The sequence below is a fragment of the Parasteatoda tepidariorum genome, chromosome 9 (genome assembly GCF_043381705.1).
Source record: "Parasteatoda tepidariorum isolate YZ-2023 chromosome 9, CAS_Ptep_4.0, whole genome shotgun sequence".
Classification (NCBI taxonomy): Eukaryota; Metazoa; Arthropoda; class Arachnida; order Araneae; family Theridiidae; genus Parasteatoda; species Parasteatoda tepidariorum.
Window position 1 is genome coordinate 34,937,800 of NC_092212.1, and position 21,353 is coordinate 34,959,152.

Sequence of the window (21,353 nt, forward strand, 5' to 3'; positions counted from 1 at the left end):
ACGAAAAAATATTTTGATAAAAGTTTGCTCTTTATTTAATAATTACATTAAACTAATAACTATTCATTAATAACATTAAAATAGAAAACGTTATGTGCTACAAAAGTACTAAAGTGGAAATGTATACTTTGAGCATTCAAAATGTGACTGCATTACTTAAACTATTTTAACTAATTGGACAGTTAATTCCGATTGATTATCTCAGTTTCATAAAAACAGAATTTAGTTTCTATGGCTAACGTAGGGCAAAAAATTTAGTTTCATTCCTTACATGTTTGTAAAAAAAAAATGAACACAAATAAATAAAAAAAAACACTTTAATTACAGAAACTTTAAAATATCAAAAACATTTAAATCTTGTACAAATTACAAAATTCTTAAATCTAACATTAATTCAAATTAAAATTTAAGTTCAGACACTAAATTTTTAAAATATGCAGTTTACATCAATCATTTCACTTATATTGGAGCCATTTTCAAAACACTTCCAATTCTAATTAAACAACTTTTTTACCAATCATCTCGGATAAAATCTCAAATAAACCTTTCATATCTTTACGAATCTCTATCAATGAATAAGATGTAAGTTGATCAGATGTTGAAGGCTTGTTTAATAAACGATATTTAAAAACCAAATCTAGAAAAGCGCCGAATAGTGATGGGATGTTTTCCATTATTTTGATATCGTCGAGCTCCAAGTAATCTAAAAGAACCTCTGTATTCTCAGCAGCTTTTCCAAAGACAAGAGAGCTGGTGTATCGCATTATTTCTTTAACAATTGGATATGCTAGAAACGTTGTTCTATCCCAAGCATCTTTGATATCTTTTAGAGAAATAGTTATTGATGACCCTAAATCTTCGTCTACTTTCTGGTCTAATATTTGATACAATACAGGATCAGCAGATTCAAACAGAACTTCAAATAGTTGATTTATTTTAGACATAATAGTAGAATTTTTAACAATGTCTTTAACTATTGGAAAAATGAAATCGTTCATAAATTTTTTCTCCTTTGTTAGATTGGAAGAAAATGCAAATGCTTCAAGATAAGATGAACCCAATTGGTCAATAGCCTTTAACACATCTTCATGAAGTAATGCCCTTGGCGTAACATATGAAGAAAAGATTTCTGTTTTCAAAGTTTGGGTATCAAGTTGTATAGGTACAGTATAAGCTGACGTATGTTTTGTTTTACTTGAAGTTGCAGTTGAGTGAGATGGCTCTGGATTTACGCTTGTACCTAATTCGCAGACTCCGTTAGAATCACATTGAACTGCTTCGGTATTTAAATTAGGAATGTTTGCAACGGTGTTCGAGGCATCTATCTCTTTAGTACAATAAGAAGTGGACTCTGCTTCGACAGGTAGGCTTACCGATCCTTTTAAATGGCTTGTTGCATCAACTGAGAACTGTTCACAATCTGTTGGTTTAATGCTTTCCACTAAATGCACCGTTGATGAAGGGTGAACTGCAACAGATACAGTCTTCTCAATTTGGGCTGTTCCTTCTGGATTAGATGATAATGAGTTTTCCTTCCTGGTTTCTAAGACTTCGAGAACTTCGTCAATTACGTCTACTACTGTTTTCCACCAAGCTTCATAAGTTGGATTAACGCTTGTATCATCTTCACAGATGCCGTTGGTATCACACTGAAGTGTTTTAGTATTGAACACTGTTGATTCAGGACATCTGTGAAAGTCCAAGAATTTCCCACGTTGGCATGTAAAATAAACCTAAAATAGAAACCTCATTTAAATAATTTTGATATATAGGCGGGGATTCAGAAAAATGGTTGCAAACTCCGAGACGAGACAAGGCACTTATGGATTGAGAAATGCGTATCAATCCATAACCAGAAATGTCTGACTTATAGACTCCCCCACTTATAACTTATCGACTTCCCCACTTATGAACCTGTACAGTTTTTATTGCAAGTTATTTTAACTTAATGTAAATTTCACGGGTTTTTAAAACTATTTTTAAACATTGAACTTAAATAGATCAGAAATCGTACGCAATTAAATGATTTGACACCAAATTGAAACACTATGTAAATTAGTCACTAAATCACTAAATTATGATAACAAAATCTATTGCTGGGCATATTTCAAAGTAATTTGATTAAATATATTGGGAAGCGTAAATTAAGATAATCTAGATAACTAGAATCACTAGTTCAAAGGTTAAGAAACGTATGAACACATAGTTTATACTACGGAAGCTCCGTCAGCCGGCGTACAATGGACATTTCTGTACATTCTGTTTTTAAATAAACATTAAAAAAAACTACGATTAATAGATGAATAAGCATTAAAAAGAGTATTAACTTTTACTTAAAATTTTAAAATGCTTAACATGTTCAAAACTAATTAATTTATATTACTCTAATCGTTAATTATACTACCAAGTGCTACTGTCTTAAATAAATTACCTATCTGATAAGGTAAAAACTCGGAAAATATAGCATTTTTTTCAGAGAAAAACCATCTTTGGTCAAATATTTTACAAATGTAGTAAAAAAAATTATGGTATTTACTACATGCTGTAAATACCGCAATTGTGCTTCGACTTTTTCTTTCTCTAAAAAAAGGGTCAGAGTCAAATGTTCAATTTTTTCTTTAGTTTTGAAAATTATTTGACAGAATTCATTATCTGATAAAGATTAATGCTATAAATATAGGGAAGTTACTAATCAATATTTCACCAAATGAAAATATTGTTTAATATTTGTGTACACTTTATATCTTGATATTAACAACTGAAATTTTAAGCCAGATTAATTTCCGTATTTAAGATTAAGCCGCCAGATTTAAGCCGTATTTTCTTCATCCATCACCTTTTGTGAAAATCAATTAAAAAAATAGTTTCTGCGAGAGTTTTAGATATTACGAGTTTAAATGTCGATAAAAATTGTACTTCGATATAGTTTTAAGTGCAGTTCTTGACTAACTTCTATGTTTGTATTGCAAGCAAGTATCGCACATATCAGTTGTCAACATACATATCAGTATATTTCAATTCTTACTGAAACATACTGCCATAGGAAAAAATGTAAAAGTTCCCATAACCATGGTAATGGTGAGGAAAAAGCATGGAAAGTGGGAAAATCATGTAACGTTGACACGTATTTTCTATTTGTAACGAATATGGAAGAATTAAGCATTTACGTGTTAACTTTATTACCTATCATTTTCTACAAATGTTTTCTTACCTTGCATCCTGATGAGTAGTGCACATGGTAAGACACTTCTTCCGTCCAGTAACAGTGACCATTAAAATAAGTGTCGAATATCTTTTCATTACCTTCACCTGGTTAAAAAAAAAAATCTCAGTTTCATATTAACTGATTCTTACATTATCAATTTAAGATTTAGAAGGATAAAAAAAGTACACACATATTAGAAATTGAAATTACTGCTAGCTTTGAGTCGCCACAAATTTAAAGGAAAAATAAATTTCGCTACCAAAATTTCCAAAAACGTATTGTAGTACTTCAGAGTTACGGTTATTAATAGGTGGGAAGTAGATGTGGTTAGATAGAAACTTTAGTTTTAAATTTTTAAGTACTAGAATAAACATTTTATATTAAGTATTGAACGAGTGAAGTATTCAGGCTCATAATATAGCTAACATATAATTTATCTCTAAACTAAATGAGAAATAAAATGTCCATTTGTTCAGTTGTGAAGTTTTAAATGCACGATAATACCCATTTCATTTTGTTACAAGAGAATGTGCCCTGATTTTTAGAGGCGTGGGGAATACTTTTCACCATGAAATACGTATAAATATTTTGGAACATTTTAATATACAATAAATATTATATAAAAATTATTATTCATACATAAATATTATATATAAATATTATTTTTGTATATTAATAAATATTATGGTTAAATTGTGATATTTGTTAACTACATAAAATTATATGAACGCTTATACTGAAAAAAAAATTACATAGAGAAAATAACTTAAAATACACTAAAACTAGTGAATATGACACACAAACAGTTATTTTTCTATGAAAATGTGGGGCAAATAACAGTTGGTTGGGAGGTTGTGCCTCTAGACAATCTAGTGGATGATGCCGTGGACGGTTTTCACAGCTTCAGCTACCTGCAAGCAATTGTCCGCATAGACGAATGACCAGAGAAGAAAACTCTTATGCCCTGGGTATCTGTGTTGGAAAGGGAATCGTTTTTTGCAGGTAAGGTGATTTTTTTATTCTTGATGTTTTTCTTACAAAGGCCAGTCCACATTGGAACGCGACCTCTGGGGGTTACAGGCACCCTTAAGAATAAAATTGCAATATTATACATAATTGGCATGACGATGACTTTCAAAGAAACTAATGGGAAAATTGAATACTTTCAAATTACAGTAGATCAGTTAAAAAATAACAGAACTAGTTCCTAACGCAAAACAGTAAAAAAGTAACATAACTGTTATTAATTTTCCAGTTATAATAGCTAGTCGTCGTAGCAATGTATCAATTTAAGTTTCGATTTATAATTGTTTTCTAATGAAACTTTTCCCTTTTCATACTTTTATCGAAAATTTTTGATTTCTATCTGAACCAAGATTTACAATTATGAATTTTATCGGATGCATACCCAAACGTGCGAAGTTAATCTTAAAGTAAATTATTCAGAGCTAAAAGAGGGAATTGAATATGGGATCGAATGGAACATTCTACCACAAACATTCAGTCGAGAACTCCCTTTTTTTAAAAACTAAAAATTTAGATAAATCGCATTTTTAACGAAAAAATATATTTTAAAACTAGAAAATTTTTGAAATTCAAAATCATAATAAAATAGCTGTTTTTGAAGTGTAAACAGAATTTATATTCAAGATATTAAGCCCGCCTAGTGGTCAGCATGCCGGATTGCGAAGCCAAATGGTTGTGGGAAGTTTCACTATGTGTGTTGTTCTCTGCTGTGTGAATGTGACCCACCATATGAACGGGTATATGTGGCAGTATGGTTTGGCCAATGCTGCTCACCTCTGTGACTTAGGTTCACAGGTATTCATCGGTTAACGTTAATGAGCAGCACTTCAGAGGCGAAGAACGAGAGTTCAGTTTACTCAAAAAGGATTATAAAAGTTAAAAAAAAACTTCGTGAAGGAACTTTTCCTACAATGTTTTTCAAAAAAAATATGGGGTTTTATATCTTTTTTTAACCTTATACATTTGCTATGATTTTCATTCAGGCATCTCATAAAGATAGAAAAAATTTGTTAGAAAATTAAATAAGAAAATATTTCACAATATAGTGAGAAGGCATTTTTCCAACAGCGGTATTTTTCATCAATTTACTAATAAATATTCTTTTTCTTAAAACAGTACTTCACACGTGTCCTGAATTTCCACTAGAAAACAACCGCAACAATACGCAAAAGTATTTGTACCTAGATGAAAATCGTATTCGGAAATATTGGAAGTATTGTGGTTGGAGGTGTTAAGGCTCAACTGCAATGATAAGTTATAATTAGTGATTGTTTTAAATTGGGTGGAATCACATACTAGAAAAACTATGAAATGAATATTTTCTCAACATGGTTTTAATATTATTCCAAGTCTTTCTTATTGAGTATAAAAGCAGGTGCCGGAATTAGAATAAATTATACACTACCCCTAAAGAGCATGATATAATTAAAGTTTCAAGTTAAAGACAAAATTCAAGCTAATATGTCAATTTCAAATGTTGTTAAGCACTCAAATCATGAATATCAAACATTATTTTAGACTAAGTAAGACTTTAATTTGTCTATTTAAAGTTAATTTTTTTAATTTTTTTAAAAAAAACAGTCACTTTTTTTCTACCTCTTAGTTTGCTTAGTTTCCGCCCCTATTTAAAGACCTTATAATTTTGCTCAAATGAATTTCAGCAACAAAAAAAAACTTCAATAAGGACCAACCACTACAATAGAGTAGGAAAGAAACATTGGTCTCAAATCAATGTAACGAGAGTCGGCAACGAAGAATAAAATAGTTTACTTCTTTGTAGGAGACATAAATTTCTTAAAATCAAAAAGAGGCGAGATCTCAAATTGGACATGTTTTTTCCTTGTGTTTCTACAGAAATAAATAGAACTTTCCTAAAGTATTAAGTTTCGAAGCTGACGCAGACAAAGATTTGAAGCTTTTTTTTAAAAAAAAAGTCGCTCATTTTACGGCCTTTATTTTCTGCAGATCTAAGCACTTAAGTTATTTTTCGAAGACAGTAAGTTCTTTTTAGTAATCAGTGCGGGAATTAAGTTAACGTAATGCGACTAAATTTAAGTTAAAAAAATTAGGGAAAAAATAATAATGCAGCACGACTAAATGAAACTGTTATAACTTTTTAATATTATTGAATTGTGTCTTAAAACATTGCTAAAGTGGACCATATTGTAGCATGAAAGTACTTTGAATACGATAAGGAAGTTCTGGCACAGTAAGAAAAATAAAATACGTGCTTATTTTCCACAAAAGATTTAAATAAAATTGACTATAATTTCTGAGTTAAACTTTTAAACATTTTAGTTTAATATGATGTCCTACAATTAAAAATTTTCTCTCACAATTTCAGTCTGTTTAAGCAGAACTAAAACAATTAAATTAGGTATCAGCTTCTCGGGTAATAAACAAGCTGGTACAATAAATTACGCTCCTGTAAATTAGGTAATTTGTAATGATCAAATCAAGTGAAGAAAGGATCAAATTCACGAACTATAAATTCGCTCCTGTAAATTAGATAAATTGTAAAAATCAAATTAAGTGGAGAAAAGATCAAACCCACGAGTTATAAATTACAAGTAGTTATCAGTTTCGTGCAAAGACATGTGGATGTTAGAGGTAAACTAATCAAACACCTACGAAAAGAATTGTGTAATAAAATATCAATGATGGGAAAGGGCAAAAAAATTAAAAAGAAAACTACTGGAATGAGGCCGGGAGGTACTGGAGGTTAAAACTCCACAATTTCATGACCAGCTAAGAGACTGTGGCAATGTGGTCAGCACTGAATATAAGTCATCTTGACTTCCCTGACAAGCTGGTACCTGTCGATCTTATGTTGGATGGGCTTCAAGCCACAGCTGAGGATTGAACTCCAGCTCTTCACAATGACAGTTCAGCTGACTGTCGCTGTAAAAGGCTGATATTTACCACTTAGCCATCGTGGTTCTTTTTTAAATGGAAAAAAAAAAAAGCTAAAAATCTAAATTTTAATAATCATAAATTTTAATAATCAAGGACATCATTATTAACTTTTTTTAAAAATCATTTGTTTCTTTATAAAATCTTTGATTCAGCTAAATATTTACCTAAATAAAGAATTTAATTCCATAAGAAATATGCATTAGAGGTTTTAAGTTTTACTATCCTTAAAACTTAAATTAGGTGCTTTCCCCCTTGAATTGATGCCTAAAGACGTTATACAGTTTTCTGCACGTAGTAGGCAGTTATAATATTATAAACTTTGCTCTGGTGGTTAAAGCAAATAAAAGCCCTGTAATTCATTACAGTTGTGCAAGGTTCACAAGTGATTGTTGAAGTAAATATAATTAATTTGGGGTCATAATGATTTTAATACTGCAATATTTTGGGTTTTCCGAAAGCAGCTTTCAAATATATTTCAAGAATATTTCACAAAAAAAAATCACCGATTAGAGTTTAAAAATGTATAGTTTAGAGAGAAAAACTTTTTAAAATCTTACTAATCAATATCAAGGAAGGATATAGGTTTAATTTGACATGTTACATTTTTTACAAGTTTGATTTAATTTATTTACACGTTTGACACGATAACACGTTACATTACTTTCCACCTCCTTGGCTTTAGTCGAATTTGCTTTTATGATTTTATCTTTTCAATAGTGATGCAAGATTTTGAATTTTTCTTTGTTAAATATTAATCACTCATTGTGTATTTAAATTCAGGTAAGGGTTTCTAACTACTAAGAGCAGCGATTAAAAAACACTTATAAATTTTAGTAGTCACATACAAGCAAGAACTAAGTGTCTATTTATGAAGAAAGGTTTATGCAATATTCCAATAAAGCCTTAATTTCAATTATAGCCAAAGTATAGAAAAAAATGGTCAAATATCTCAAGACGAAAAGTAGTTACGCTAATGAAATGAATACTTTCATAAATATAAAACATTGAGATTTTAACTTTGTATAAAGTACGTAAGAAAAATTACTATAACTTGCCCATACAATAAACACACTCAAAATACCACATAGAATGTACAGTTTAGGATTCAAAAAAAATATTTTTTTACGTACTTGCTCTCTGGTAGTCAGATTTATTAATGTAGGGACAGTGTAATGTAGAAATGTAAATAAGGTAATTAAAAATGAACTGCCGTATAAATGCTTTATGTTTCCAAAAATGTTTTCCATTAAAATGTCATAGTTATTCACATTAATTTGAAGATTTTCTGAATATTTAATTTTAACCTACCATAAATTGAATTTGAAACTGTCGTTAATTCTCTTTTCTTTCAAAGAATGCTAACAAAAATTTACTATTCAGGTTTTTACTCACAAAAGTAACACTTTTAATTTTCATATATTACAAGTGTTATTTGTTAAAGTGCAATTTTCGTTATATAACTGTTAATATTTAAATACCCAATATAAAATTATTCTTAATCGTATTCCCCTTAAAGTATTTCCATTATATATTACAATAAGAAATACTCAAATTAAACTTTAATATATTTTATCAAAACAAAATATCTGAGGAAATTCATGACTAACAAATAAACCAAGATTTAAAAGTACTTACTTAGCGTTACCACAGATAAAAGAAGAAGAAACACAGTAAACTTTCTTACGATAGCCATTTCTAAAAAAATGTATAACTGAATAAAAGAGAAAGTCAATGCAAAGGGCAATAATTTATATCTGCGGAATGTGATTGATTGATTATTAGGTATGTTATAAAAAAATATTTGTCACTATTACAGCACCAAGTTTTTAAAACGTTTGAGTTTAATCCGTTTTTTGTATTTGGGTAAACGAAAAGTTTGGTCTAACGATGGTGTCACTACGTGAAGGGGTGGCTGCGGTCAGTGTGCGGGTGAGTGACCACTTGAAACATTCTGTGTAGCAACCGAGGGTGTGCGGTATTTGTCCTCGTTGAACTATTCTACCGTAAAGTACTCGACTTCGCGTGCAGGTATTTGGATTACTGAAGCGTGGGTGCCATCCCTTCTGTAGAGGATCAAAAGTATGAAGGCATGTCTTCGGATCCTCCTAGAAATGTTTGCCAGACAATCGCCAATAGCCCATTGTGCAGCTCTAGTGCGACGCAAATGAACTACAACAACAACTACGTGAAAAGGAAGAGACTCCTTATTCATAACCCGTGAAAAATTTCATACACTCTATATATACTTTTTATTTTGTCAGAAGCGGCCTTCGTTACGAGTGGTATATACCTCCCAACAAGTGCTCTATAGCTTGGAGGTAGCAGGTTCGAATCCCATTATGACCTTGGATAGATTGTTGTACTGCATTTCTCTAATATATGCTATAGGTTCTTAGTATGCATAGGTACGGAGGGTGTGCGGTATTGGTCCTCGTTAAACTGTTCAACCGTAAAGTGCTCTACTTCGCGCGCAAGTCGTCGGGCTATTGAAGCGGGTGGTGCCATCCCCTCTGCAGATGATCAAAATTGTGATTGCATGCCTTCGGATCATCCTCAGGGATGCTTCCCAGACCTTCGCCAATAGCCCATTGTGCAACTCTAGTGCGACGTAAATGAAATACTGCAATAACAGCTATATGTTCTTATGTTAACAAAGGGTTTAAAGCGCTTTTTTGTATTGAGGACGCAAACTATGCCCGCTTATGCATATAATAATGTAAATAAATAAAAAATAATAATAAAAAAATTCCATCACCAGATTTACAGAACGAAAAATATATTTTGGTTGGTTTCAAGCAAGCATATGTGTTGTACCAAACCATTTATATTTTTGAGTTAAAGCAGATCTTTTGGCACTGCTAGAATTGTTTCTATTTATTTTTTACAAATGGTGGTGGCTTTGAACCATCTTACTCTTTCACTTTTAATGAGATCTTTGTTTCATGTAATCGTCGCACTAGTACTCTGAGATCCATTCTCATTAAGAATAGAAAGACAAATATGGTAGATACATTCGTGACCTTCACAATATTTATATTGGAGGGCAGGTGAGCTAACAGATTGACAGATTAATCTCAATTAAGAAAGTGACTGTGTCCAATCTGTGTATGAGTCGTCTAACTTTATACATAGTGTAATGGAGGTTTTAATTAAGCAACAGCTTTTACACGCCTTTTTTATCCGATTCGAAGCTCTGTTCAGAATAAAATATGTAGATATAAAGTGCTACTATAAGTGTATATACTAGTAAAGTAGACATAGTTTTCAAGACTAATGTACATCACGTGCATTTTATAAACGTTGGAGAAATGAAATTTGCTATATTTTTGATTTTTGTTGTTGCTGCTGTATGTAGCTCATTTACGTCTCACTAGAGCTGCACAATCGGCTATTGGGGACGGTCTGAAAAACATCCCTGAGAATGATCCGAAGACATGCCATCACAATTTTGATCCTCTGCATAGCGGATGGCACCCCCGCTTCGGTAGCCCGACCACCTGCGCGCGAAGTCGAGCACTTTACGGTAGAACAGTTTAACAAAGACCCATACCACACACCCTCGGTCCCTACGCAGACTGATCCAAGTGGTCACCCACCCGAACACTGACCACAGCCAGTGATGCTTGACTACGGTGATGATCGAAGCTCTCTCAACGTTCCACCGAACACTCTGAAGAGGGGAGGTAGCAGATTTGAATCCCACTATAAACTTGGATGAGTCTACTTAATGTCATTCTCTTAATTGTGCTATACATTTTTCCACTTTACAAGGATATGTAAATCGTAGTTTTTAGTGAACATTCAGAACACTCTAACCTACATATATATGGGCAATAATAAAAAATAAAAAAAAATTACAGAGCCTATTTGCTTCATCCATTCTTCATAGATTTTGATTACATTATAGATTATTTAGATACCCTTATAGATATCCTTATATTATTTGATCATCTTCATAGATTTTGATCACGAAAAAAATCACCTTAAGAGTTTCATTGATATATAATACATTCATTGGGACAGTAGATTAATATGCCGTTAAAGTATTAAACCATGAAATCACACGAAGAATGAAATCATTTTTAGGAGCGGCTTGGGTGTCTGAGGAGCTAAGACAGTCTTCTACCTCCGGGTGCTCCAGTCTTCGGACAAACAGAAGCTGCAAATTACCTTACCATGAACCCACCATTTCCCGCCTAGCTACCGGCCATCTTAAAGGTTTACTATTTTCTGAGGGAACTAAAACCTACCTACTCTGCCCTGAATGCCATCTACACCGGGCTTCCGCCGATCACATCCTGAACTGTCTTGGTCTTCTCTGGGAAGACATTTACTCTACTCCTCTTTTGGTGTTTGATTTTCTTCAGGTCAACGGGTTCATACATCTGGCCTGACGACAATTAATTTTAACAGACCTATATTTTTTTAAGTCACGAAATAAGAAATAAAAATATACCTTCTCTGATTAAATATACCTTTTTTTTTCAAAAATTCCGATTCTTAAATAGAGTGGCAATCTGAAAAAATAGTCCTAATAGTTGTTGGTAGAAAAGATCTTGAAAATTTGAATCCCTTAATGATAATTAAATTTTATGCATATTTTGTCATCGCAAAAAAATTGACTAAATGAGATTTTCTATTTATATTATTTAAAATTTNTGCTGTATGTAGCTCATTTACGTCTCACTAGAGCTGCACAATCGGCTATTGGGGACGGTCTGAAAAACATCCCTGAGAATGATCCGAAGACATGCCATCACAATTTTGATCCTCTGCATAGCGGATGGCACCCCCGCTTCGGTAGCCCGACGATCTGCGAGCGAAGTCGAGCACTTTACGGTAGAACAGTTTAATGAGGACCCATACCACACACCATCGGTCCCTACGCGGACTGATCCAAGTGGTCATCCACCCACACACTGACCACAGCCAGTGATGCTTGACTACGGTGTTGTTCGAAGCTCTCTCAACATTCCACAGAACACTCTGAAGTGGAGAGGTAGCAGGTTTGAATCCCACCGTTAACTTGGATGCGTCTACTTGATGTCCTTCTCTAAATTGTGCTATTAGTTTTTCCACTTTACAAGGATATGTAAGCCGTAGTTTTTAATGAACATTCAGAACACTCAAACCTGCATATATGTGGGCAATAATAAAAAATAAAAAAATAAAAAAACAGAACCAATTTACTACATCCATTCTTCATAGATTTTGATCACCTTAAGAGTTTCATTGATATGTAATACATTCATTGAGACAATAGATTAATATTCCCTTAAAGTATTAAACCATGAAATCACTGAAAATTTCCGACAACAAACACATAAATGACCAAAATGGTAAAAAGAAAAGTTATGAAATTTGACGAAATAATAAGACGATTACCAAACTTACCAAAAGATCAAGGTTAAAGCATTTTTCCTATTGCACCTTGAATCTTTGTGAAGAGTTCATAAATCACTGAAACAATTATCTGAAAGAGTTTTAGAAAGAATGATAAAATTATCTGAATTATAAGGAATAATAGGGCAAAAGAAAAAAAATTTATTGATGCAGTGGTATAAATTGTTTATTTAATGTTAGAGCGATTGCTTACCAGAGGGGCAGAGAGGAAAACTATAATTAAATGCAGGGTATTTAATGAACATGCTTACAAAACATTTTTTTGACAAATATGTTAGCTGTTTTCATTCGTCTATTGCGGAACAAAACCGGTAAATCACCCATCTAATTAATAAATCTATTTACAAATTAATTTTAAAAATTGCTTTCATTTTCATCAACCAGGAAAATTAGATTTGAATAAATTCATCCAATTTGATATTCCTTGATCTATATCCTAAAGTAGAAGAAAATTATTAAAAAAGAGAAATTATCGGAATATTCTGAAACATGTAAAGTTTTAAACAAATAATGTATAGCTTCTTTTAAAAATAAATTAACCCTGAATATTTTTTTAACAGAAATCATCAGAAATTTTACTTTCCACGGGCATTAATCGCTTCGCTCTAAGCTTACTTAAATATTATGTGAACTGTACAAACTAATCAGTTTCACTTTTTAAAAAAATAGTTTTTTTTTTGTTTCAGAATTCAAAAATTACCAATTAATATTAAAAAAACCACTACAAATGTATTAGATTAATATTCCAAAGAAGAAAAAAAAGTATTAATAAAAAGAAGAAAAATTCTACAAATATTATGAAATCTAAAGTTTTAAAGGAGAAATTATTCTTTTTAAATTGTATTTGATTAAAAATTGTTTGAAATAAATCAACGTGAATTTTACTACCTGCAGAACATTGTATAAGACTCTTTTCTAAATTTGCTTAAATAACATGCGTAAATCTTTAAAAGACGTAACAGAAACGTTTACTTCTTGATGGTGTTTAAATAACCAATCAATATTATTAGAACAATATCCTTAAGTATAAAAAAAGAGAAGTTCTCGAGATGTTGCGGAATACAATGTTTTAAATAAGAATATATGCATACCTGTTAATAGCTTTATTACCTTCCAATAGTTCGAATTCAAATCGTACTTCCGGTTTTTCTGGAAGACTTAATTTTTATATTTAATGTGGTGGCAAAACTTATATAATTACATTTTACTCTTCTTTAAGTAAATGTGGTTTAAAATAATTTTGACTGCCATTACTTTAAATAATTTAAACATATATATATATATATATACCTTTTCTTCTAATCAAGTTTTAAAAACCACCANCCATTTTTTTCTGACTAATTTCACACAGATATATATATAAATATATATATATATAGTGAGTTTTATTGAAATAAAAAAATAAATTATCTGCAAAATAGAAGCAAAGTTTATGAAGAAAAGATATTACTACGCCTATGTACGCTTCGCCTATGAACTGTCCGCCATTATGGAGCAAACAAGTTCCCTAGTTACGTAGTGTTAACATTAGCGTGAGAGTTCGAAGCCCTTTTAGATACTTAAAATTATTGATATGGGTAATTGTGTGGCGATGATTTGGACCAACAGTTTAAAAAAAGGGCTTTCTAATTTTAAGATTTTTATCAGATCTCAAAAGAAAGAAGAAATGGGTAATAAATTGCAGAAAATATAACTGGCAGTCGTTTATGTGAGGAAAATACTCATTTATTTCTAATTTATTGAATTCATTTATTTATATATGTAGTATATAAGCTGCCTTAAAATGTCAGAATTTGTTCCTGAATGCTTGGTTTTGTCTGTTTCTTTAAAAATGAATAAGTGAATAACTTTTCGGGGTTACTTGAATAGTTCAGTTCTAACTATATATCAAATATAAGAATTTTTATTGAAATTTGCATTTATTAAATAAATATTTATTTGAAATATGACCTTTAAACAGCATTTAATAATATATTTAACAATTTTCAGTGTTTGCATGGTATAAAACGGGGTAAATAAAGGCAACAGATTGGCTGAATAAGTGTTCGCCAAAAGGATCTCAGAATCGCCAAGTTTTGTATTTACATTTAAGTATTTCTCTTTGTTTTCTTAAAAAAAATATTATTTACCTGTTTCTTATTGAATTTCATTTTGATTCACTATATGCCAGTTTATTAACTTTTTAATCCTGGCTCATTTAAATTTTTTAATTACTTATGATAACATATCGCTTAAAGTTCAAACGGTTTGTTTAGATTTTATAATAATAAGCATACTTAAAATGCGATCTTTCTACCAATCGCTTGTTTTACGGTTGTACCTACGATTGTTTTTGAATCTACCAATGTTCTATTTTTTTCCTTAAAATTCCAGCGTTAAATAGCGGGAATAATTAGTTTCTGTTGTAGAAAAGCTAATTGGAGTATATTTACAAAATTGAAACTCTGATTCTTTTAATGTGATTTAATTTAAGTATGAAAATATAAAACAGTATTTCAAATTTTCATGCAGGTTCATTATTAAAAATCTCAACTTAAAGAAAATAGGAAAGACGGTAACAAAAAATTAAGGCCAGATACCATTTCAAATTCCTTAACAATTCCTCCAAAGAGACAAAAATGGATAGCTTGTCCAAATTCAGGATTTTTAGATGAGCATAAATCTAATACAAAGATAAACTTATTGATTCTTCTTTATTTGCTTTATTTTTTATTTTATACTTTAAGGGTTTTTTATGTGTATCAAATGTTTCTATCCAGTATTTTTTATTTCAAATAACAATAATAATAAATGTTTTAATGAATTTGTTCAAGCATTCAAAAAAAGTTTCTGAAATAAAATGTAGATCGATGCTCACGCGAAGGCGCTTTTATTTACGAATTATCCTAGTTTAGGTTGGCGTCGTTTATAACGATAAGTTGACAAGCCTTGTAGCTCTACCACATTGGTGAAAGTTTTTGCTAAGAAAAGGCGGACGAATCGGCCTCTTTAATTCAGGGCCCTTATACGTCACGTAAAGATATTACTACGTAGGTCTAAGTCCTCAAATTTAAACTTTCAAAGTTGTCTGAAACCACGTGCTTTTTTTTTACTTATATTTATGTTTTTAAAACGTATTTCTAACACATTGCTTACTAAAAATCAACGGTAGTTGAACAAAAAAACAATTTTTTTATGTACTATGATNTATTTAGCGAAATAAAAAATTAACTATCTGCAAAAGAGAAGCGAAGCTATGTTTATGTAGAAAAGATATTACTACGCCTTTGAACTGTCCGCCATTATGGAGCAAACAAGTTCCCTAGTTACGTAGAGTTAACATTAGCGTGAGTATTTGAAGCCCATTTAGATACTTAAAATTATTGATATGGGTAATTGTGCGGCGATGATTTGGACTAACAGTTTAAAAAAATGGGCTTTCTAATGTTAAGATTTTTATCACATCTCGAAAGAAAGAAGAAATGGGTAATAAATTGCAGAAAATATAACTGGCAGCCTGGAATTGGAGCTCGGTAACGTGAGGAAAATACTCATTTACTTATAATTGATTGAATTCATTTATTTATATATGTAGTATATAAGCGTTCTTAAGTTGTTAGAATTTGTTCCTGAATGCTTGGTTTTGTCTGTTTCTTTAAAAATGAATAAATGAATAACTTTTCGGGGTTACATGAATAGTTGAGTTCTAACTATGTATCAAACATAAAAATTTTCATTGAAATTTGCATTTATTAATTAATATTTATTTAAAATATGACCTTTAAACAACATTTAATAATATATTTTACAATTTTCAGTATTTGCATGGCATAAAACCGGGTAAATAAAGGCTGAATAAATTTTCGCTAAACGTATCTCAGAATCGCCGAGTTTTGTATTTGCATTTAAGCATTTCTCTTTGTTTTCTTAAAAAAATATATTTGCCTGTTTCTTATTGTATTTCATTTTGATTCACTATTTGCCAGATTATTAGTTTTTCAATCCTGGCTCATTTAAATTTTTCAATTACTTATGGTAGTATATCGCTTAAAGTTCAAAGTGTTTGTTTAGATTTCATAATTATAAACATATTTAAAATGCGATCTTTCATAAGTTTTGGAATCTATCAATATTCCATTTTTTTCTTTAAAATTTTCGCGTTAAATGGCTGGAATATTTAGTTTCGGTTGTAGAAAAGCTAATGGGAGTATATTTACAAAATTGAAACTCTGAATCTTTTAATGTGATTTAATTTAAGTATGAAAATATAAAACAGTATGTCAAATTTTCTTGCAGGTTCATTTCTGAGAATCTCAACTTAAAGTAAATAGGAAAGATGGTAAAAAAAATTAATACTCTTTCAAATCCCTTAAAAATTCCTCCAAAGAGGCAGAAATGGATAAGTTGCCCAAATTCAGGATCAATTTTAGATGAGCTTAAATCCAATGCAAAGATAAATTTACTGATTCTTCTCCGTTTGCTTTTTTTTCTATCTACTTTGAAGTTTTTTTTATGTGTATAAAATGTTTCTATCCAGTAATGAATAATTTTTTTACTTTAAATAAGAATAATAATAAATTTTTTAATGAATTTATTCAAGCATTCAAAAAAGTTTCTGAAATAAAATGTGAATCGATGAGCACGCGAACACGCTTTTATTTACGAATTATCCTAGTTTAGATTAGAGTCGTTTGCATCGATAAGTTAACAAATCTTGTAGCTCTTCCACATTGGTGAAAGTTTTTGCTAAGAAATGGCGGGCGCATCTGCCTCTTTAATTCCGGGCCCTAGTACGTTACGTAAATATATTACTACGAAGGTCTAAGTCCTCAAATTTATACTCTTAAAGTTGTCTGATACCACGTGCTTTTTTTTAAACTTATTTTTACGCTTTTAAAACGTATTTCTAACACATTACTCACTTGAAATCAACGGTAGTTGAACAGAAAAAAATTATTTATGTACTATGGCATACATATATATATATATATATATGTATATATATATATATATATGTATATATATATACATATNCTAACTGGGTTTACTTTTAAAAAATATGTTAATTTTACTGTGTTTCAGATATTTGAAAGAAAAAAAAGCAATTGATATTATAAAACCACTTGTGATGTGTTAGATCAATATCCCAAAGCAGAAAAAAAATATTAAAAAGAAGAGGGAAATTCTTAAGATATTGCGGAATGTATTCCTCACAGGCGAAGATCAACAGGAATGCGAAAACATTGCTCAAACTCCAGGCCAATAGAAACGATAACAGAAACTTGGAAGCGAAAAAAAATGGTAAACGCAAAGAAAACAGTGGCGTCGGAAAATTGATTTCGCATACCTGACTCGAAAGTGTTTTCCTTTGCAAGTTATAAAAGAATTTTGGCGTTACCATTTTATTTTTGCATAGTTTTTCGAGTTTTCTGTGAAATTTTGCATTTTTGGGCTTCAGGGAACGTATGAATGATATTGTAGCCATAAGTCTAGGATACATATTCTTTAGAATCATTTTGGAGTTTCTAAGTTACATTTGAAAGCTTAAAGGGCTTGAAAAGTTTTGGAATAGAAAATTGAAATAAAATATAGTAATATTTTTCGGAGCAAAATATTACATATTTGGCAAGAGGAAAGGAAATATGAAAACCTGCACTCAAGATATAAAAATCTTAACGCAATTCTTTTTGTTAATAAAAAAAATTATTAAGCAGCGCACGAAATTTTTATGCAGCTCATGACTCTGTGTGATATTTGCGGTTCAGCGTATGGGGTCCTAAAATTTCTAGTTAAAATGTTAATAGTTTTAATACAACATGAACAACAAAAACTCGTTTTGCGTTTAAGGTTTAACACAACTAACTCTTCGATTTTCCAATTTAAACATACCATAAAGTTTTGTTTGCTTATACTTTAGTTTTTGCGCCTACACCAGAGATGCCAACTGCTCCAAACACGCCAAAATAATTAAAAAAAAAAACGGTAAATAACTACAAAGTAAATTTTGCAAATATTTGACTATTTTTGCTTGTAAAATGGTATAACATGACTTAATTACTATAAAGTGGTGAGTTATATAAGCCTACGAATTATTTAGAAGTGGTAGTGGATGAAAATCTACTAAATTGAATTTATTAAACCAAGAATCAGATTTAATAAACTACCACTTTAAAGTATATATTTGCTGTCCGGAGCAAGTTGGCATCTCTGCTACACTAGTGAATCGATATAATATTGAACCATAATAGTAAGCAAAATTGCGGAAATATCAATTTTAAGCAACTGTGTTCCGTTGAGTATAGTTTTGTTTACTCTTAGAAAATTGGTACAATATTGAACGAAAATATAGGTACTATAAACGAGGCAAAGTTAAAGTTTCAGAAACTCTGTGTTATTCAGCAAAGTGTTACTTCGATGTTTAAAAAATTTGGTTCAGTACTGAAACTTAATATCGATACCTTTAACCAAAATACTTTGCAAAGTTTCTGAAATCGAGTTTTTCTGATCAAACATTTTTTGTTAAATACAGTGTCATTCGGATATGTCTTCACTCTCAAAAAATCGTTATAATATAAAAACAACATATCGGTACCTTGAATGAAGCAAAATTCCTTGAACTGTAAGTTTCATCAGATTATAAATTTATGTTTCAGCAGGTTTGTTCCGTTCAACACAGTTTGTTTGGATGTGCCAATTGGTATAATATTGAATAGAAAATTGGTATAATATTGAATCACAATATTGTGAAAAGTTCCTGTAATAATCTGATCCATGTTGCCGTAAATGTAGAACCACTATATCGCGTAGTTAGTTTAACACGTTCACGCCGGGAAAAGTGAAAATACTGGTAGAAGAACTATTCCAATATTAGATAATATTCGGGAGGAGGTAATCTATTCTCAACAATTCACTGTCAGGAAAGTTATCACGGCGAAGAAGCAATTCAGTATAAAAATTGCATCCGTTAAAAACAATNTACTCCCAGAGGTATTGATTTGTTATGGGAACATGGAGGACTTTGAGACTCGACAGATTTATCGTGCATCAGTGACCATTTACGACACGGGGAGTTTTCGACCTGCAGGGATCGAACCCACGACTACTTGGATATGGGCCCAGTGCACTTCCAACCAGTCTATCCCAGCCAGCCTGCACTAGTGAATCGATATAATATTGAACTATAATAGTAAGCAAAATTGCTGAATATCAATTTTAAGCAACTTTGTTCCGTTGAGTACAGTTTTGTGTACTCTTAGAAAATTCGTACAATATTGAACGAAAATATAGGTACTATAAACGAGGCAAAGTTATAACGAGTTTCAGAAACTTTGTGTTATTCAACAAAGTGTCATTTGGATGTTTAAAAAATTTGTTTCAGTATTGAACCTTAATATCGGTAACTTTAACCAAAATACTTTACAAAGTTTCTGAAATCGGAGTTTTTCTGATCAAACTTTTTTTGTTAAATACTGTGTCATTTGGATATGTCTTTACTCTCAAAAAATCTGTATTATATAAAACCAAAATATCGGTACCTTGAATGAAGCAAAATTCCTTGAACCGTAAGTTTCATCAGGTTATCAATTTATGTTTCAGCAGGTTTGTTCCGTTCAACACAGTTTGTTTGAATGCGCCAATACTATTAGAAAATTGGTATAATATTGAATCACAATATTGTGAAAAGTTCCTGTGATAATCTGATCCATGTTGCTGTAAATGTAGAACCACTATATCGTGTAGTTAGTTTAAGAAGTGTGATAACATGGTTCATCTAAACCATCATATTTAGATTGTTGCGAATTTGATATTTTGATCATCCCCTCTATCCTATTATATTGAAAAGCTGGAAAATATATGCCTAATAATGTTATCTGAAACCTATTAGTGTCAAAACAATAATGGCTAAAAATAATTAAAATTATTGTTAATTGCAGCTCTTGCTATTGAAACTTTCAGATTAAAATAGTATTTGTAAGCTTACAACTATAAATTTTATAGTTGAAAAGCATAATCTTCTCTTAAACTAAATGGCAGTTTTAACTAAATGTTTATGAAAATTATTATTTTGTTCTTATCTCTTATATCCCATCTACAATAAATATATTCTCACATAAGCGTTAGATATAACTTTTTTTAATAAAGTAAATTATTTTATGACTTTAGATCAAAATTAATGAAGGCAATAGTTATTCTTGTAACTTTTAGATTTGAATTGTAGTATCTCTTATTAGCTTAACGCGGATTTTAGAGATACCAATCATAATCTTCTCATAAATTAAATGGCATTGCTGACTAAAACGTTTATGATATTAGAAAGTAAATTATTATAAATGTTCACTTTATATATCTCAAAATAATTAATAGAATAAATTTTCAACTTGAACTGTACAGATCAAAATTAATGTAAACTGTAGTTCTTGTTACCTGATTTATTTGATGTAGTTCTTGTTATTAAGCTTGTTATAAGTTCCTGTTATTAAAGCTCTAGAATTAAAAATAAGCTAAGCTTTTTTTTTATTTTAGAGTTAAAAGCCTAATCTTCTCTTAAACTAAAATGCCATTAATTAAAAAGAGTATCTCACGTCTGGGTATACGTTGACATCAAAAGCAATAACTGGATTACTTCCTAGAGCTTTTTAAAGCTTTAAAATGTTTATCTTAGAGAGAGAGAAAAGAAAAAGTCGCAGGGCCGTGTTCTTAGGCGTCGCGTTCGATTAGATTTCAAGAAATTGCTTTCTCTAAGATTGCTTCGAGCCATCTTTTTTTTTTCTCTTCGAGATAATTCTTTGAAGAAAACAGAAATCTGTTTGAGAACACATTACGG

General features: G+C 30.7%; 1 protein-coding gene across 1 annotated transcript; it reads right to left on the bottom strand.

Annotated features, from left to right (window-relative positions):
* Positions 1-299: 299 nt before the first annotated feature.
* Positions 300-9,042, bottom strand: LOC107437022 (uncharacterized). The gene is made up of 3 exons (XM_016048885.4): positions 8,783-9,042; positions 3,212-3,309; positions 300-1,733 (listed from the first exon to the last, which is right to left on the bottom strand). The coding sequence occupies exons 1-3, from the start codon at positions 8,838-8,840 to the stop codon at positions 498-500; spliced, it is 1,392 nt and encodes a 463-aa protein (XP_015904371.2). The 5' UTR covers positions 8,841-9,042; the 3' UTR covers positions 300-497.
* Positions 9,043-21,353: the final 12,311 nt, after the last annotated feature.

Excerpts from the sequence above, each read along its gene's own strand:
- LOC107437022 (XM_016048885.4), bottom strand. The coding sequence starts at position 8,840 with ATGGCTATCGTAAGAAAGTTTACTGTGTTTCTTCTTCTTTTATCTGTG. Across the intron at positions 3,310-8,782 it reads TTTATCTGTGGTAACGCTAA|GTGAAGGTAATGAAAAGATA; the intron begins GTAAGTACTTTT and ends TTTTTTAACCAG. Across the intron at positions 1,734-3,211 it reads ACTACTCATCAGGATGCAAG|GTTTATTTTACATGCCAACG; the intron begins GTAAGAAAACAT and ends TTTCTATTTTAG.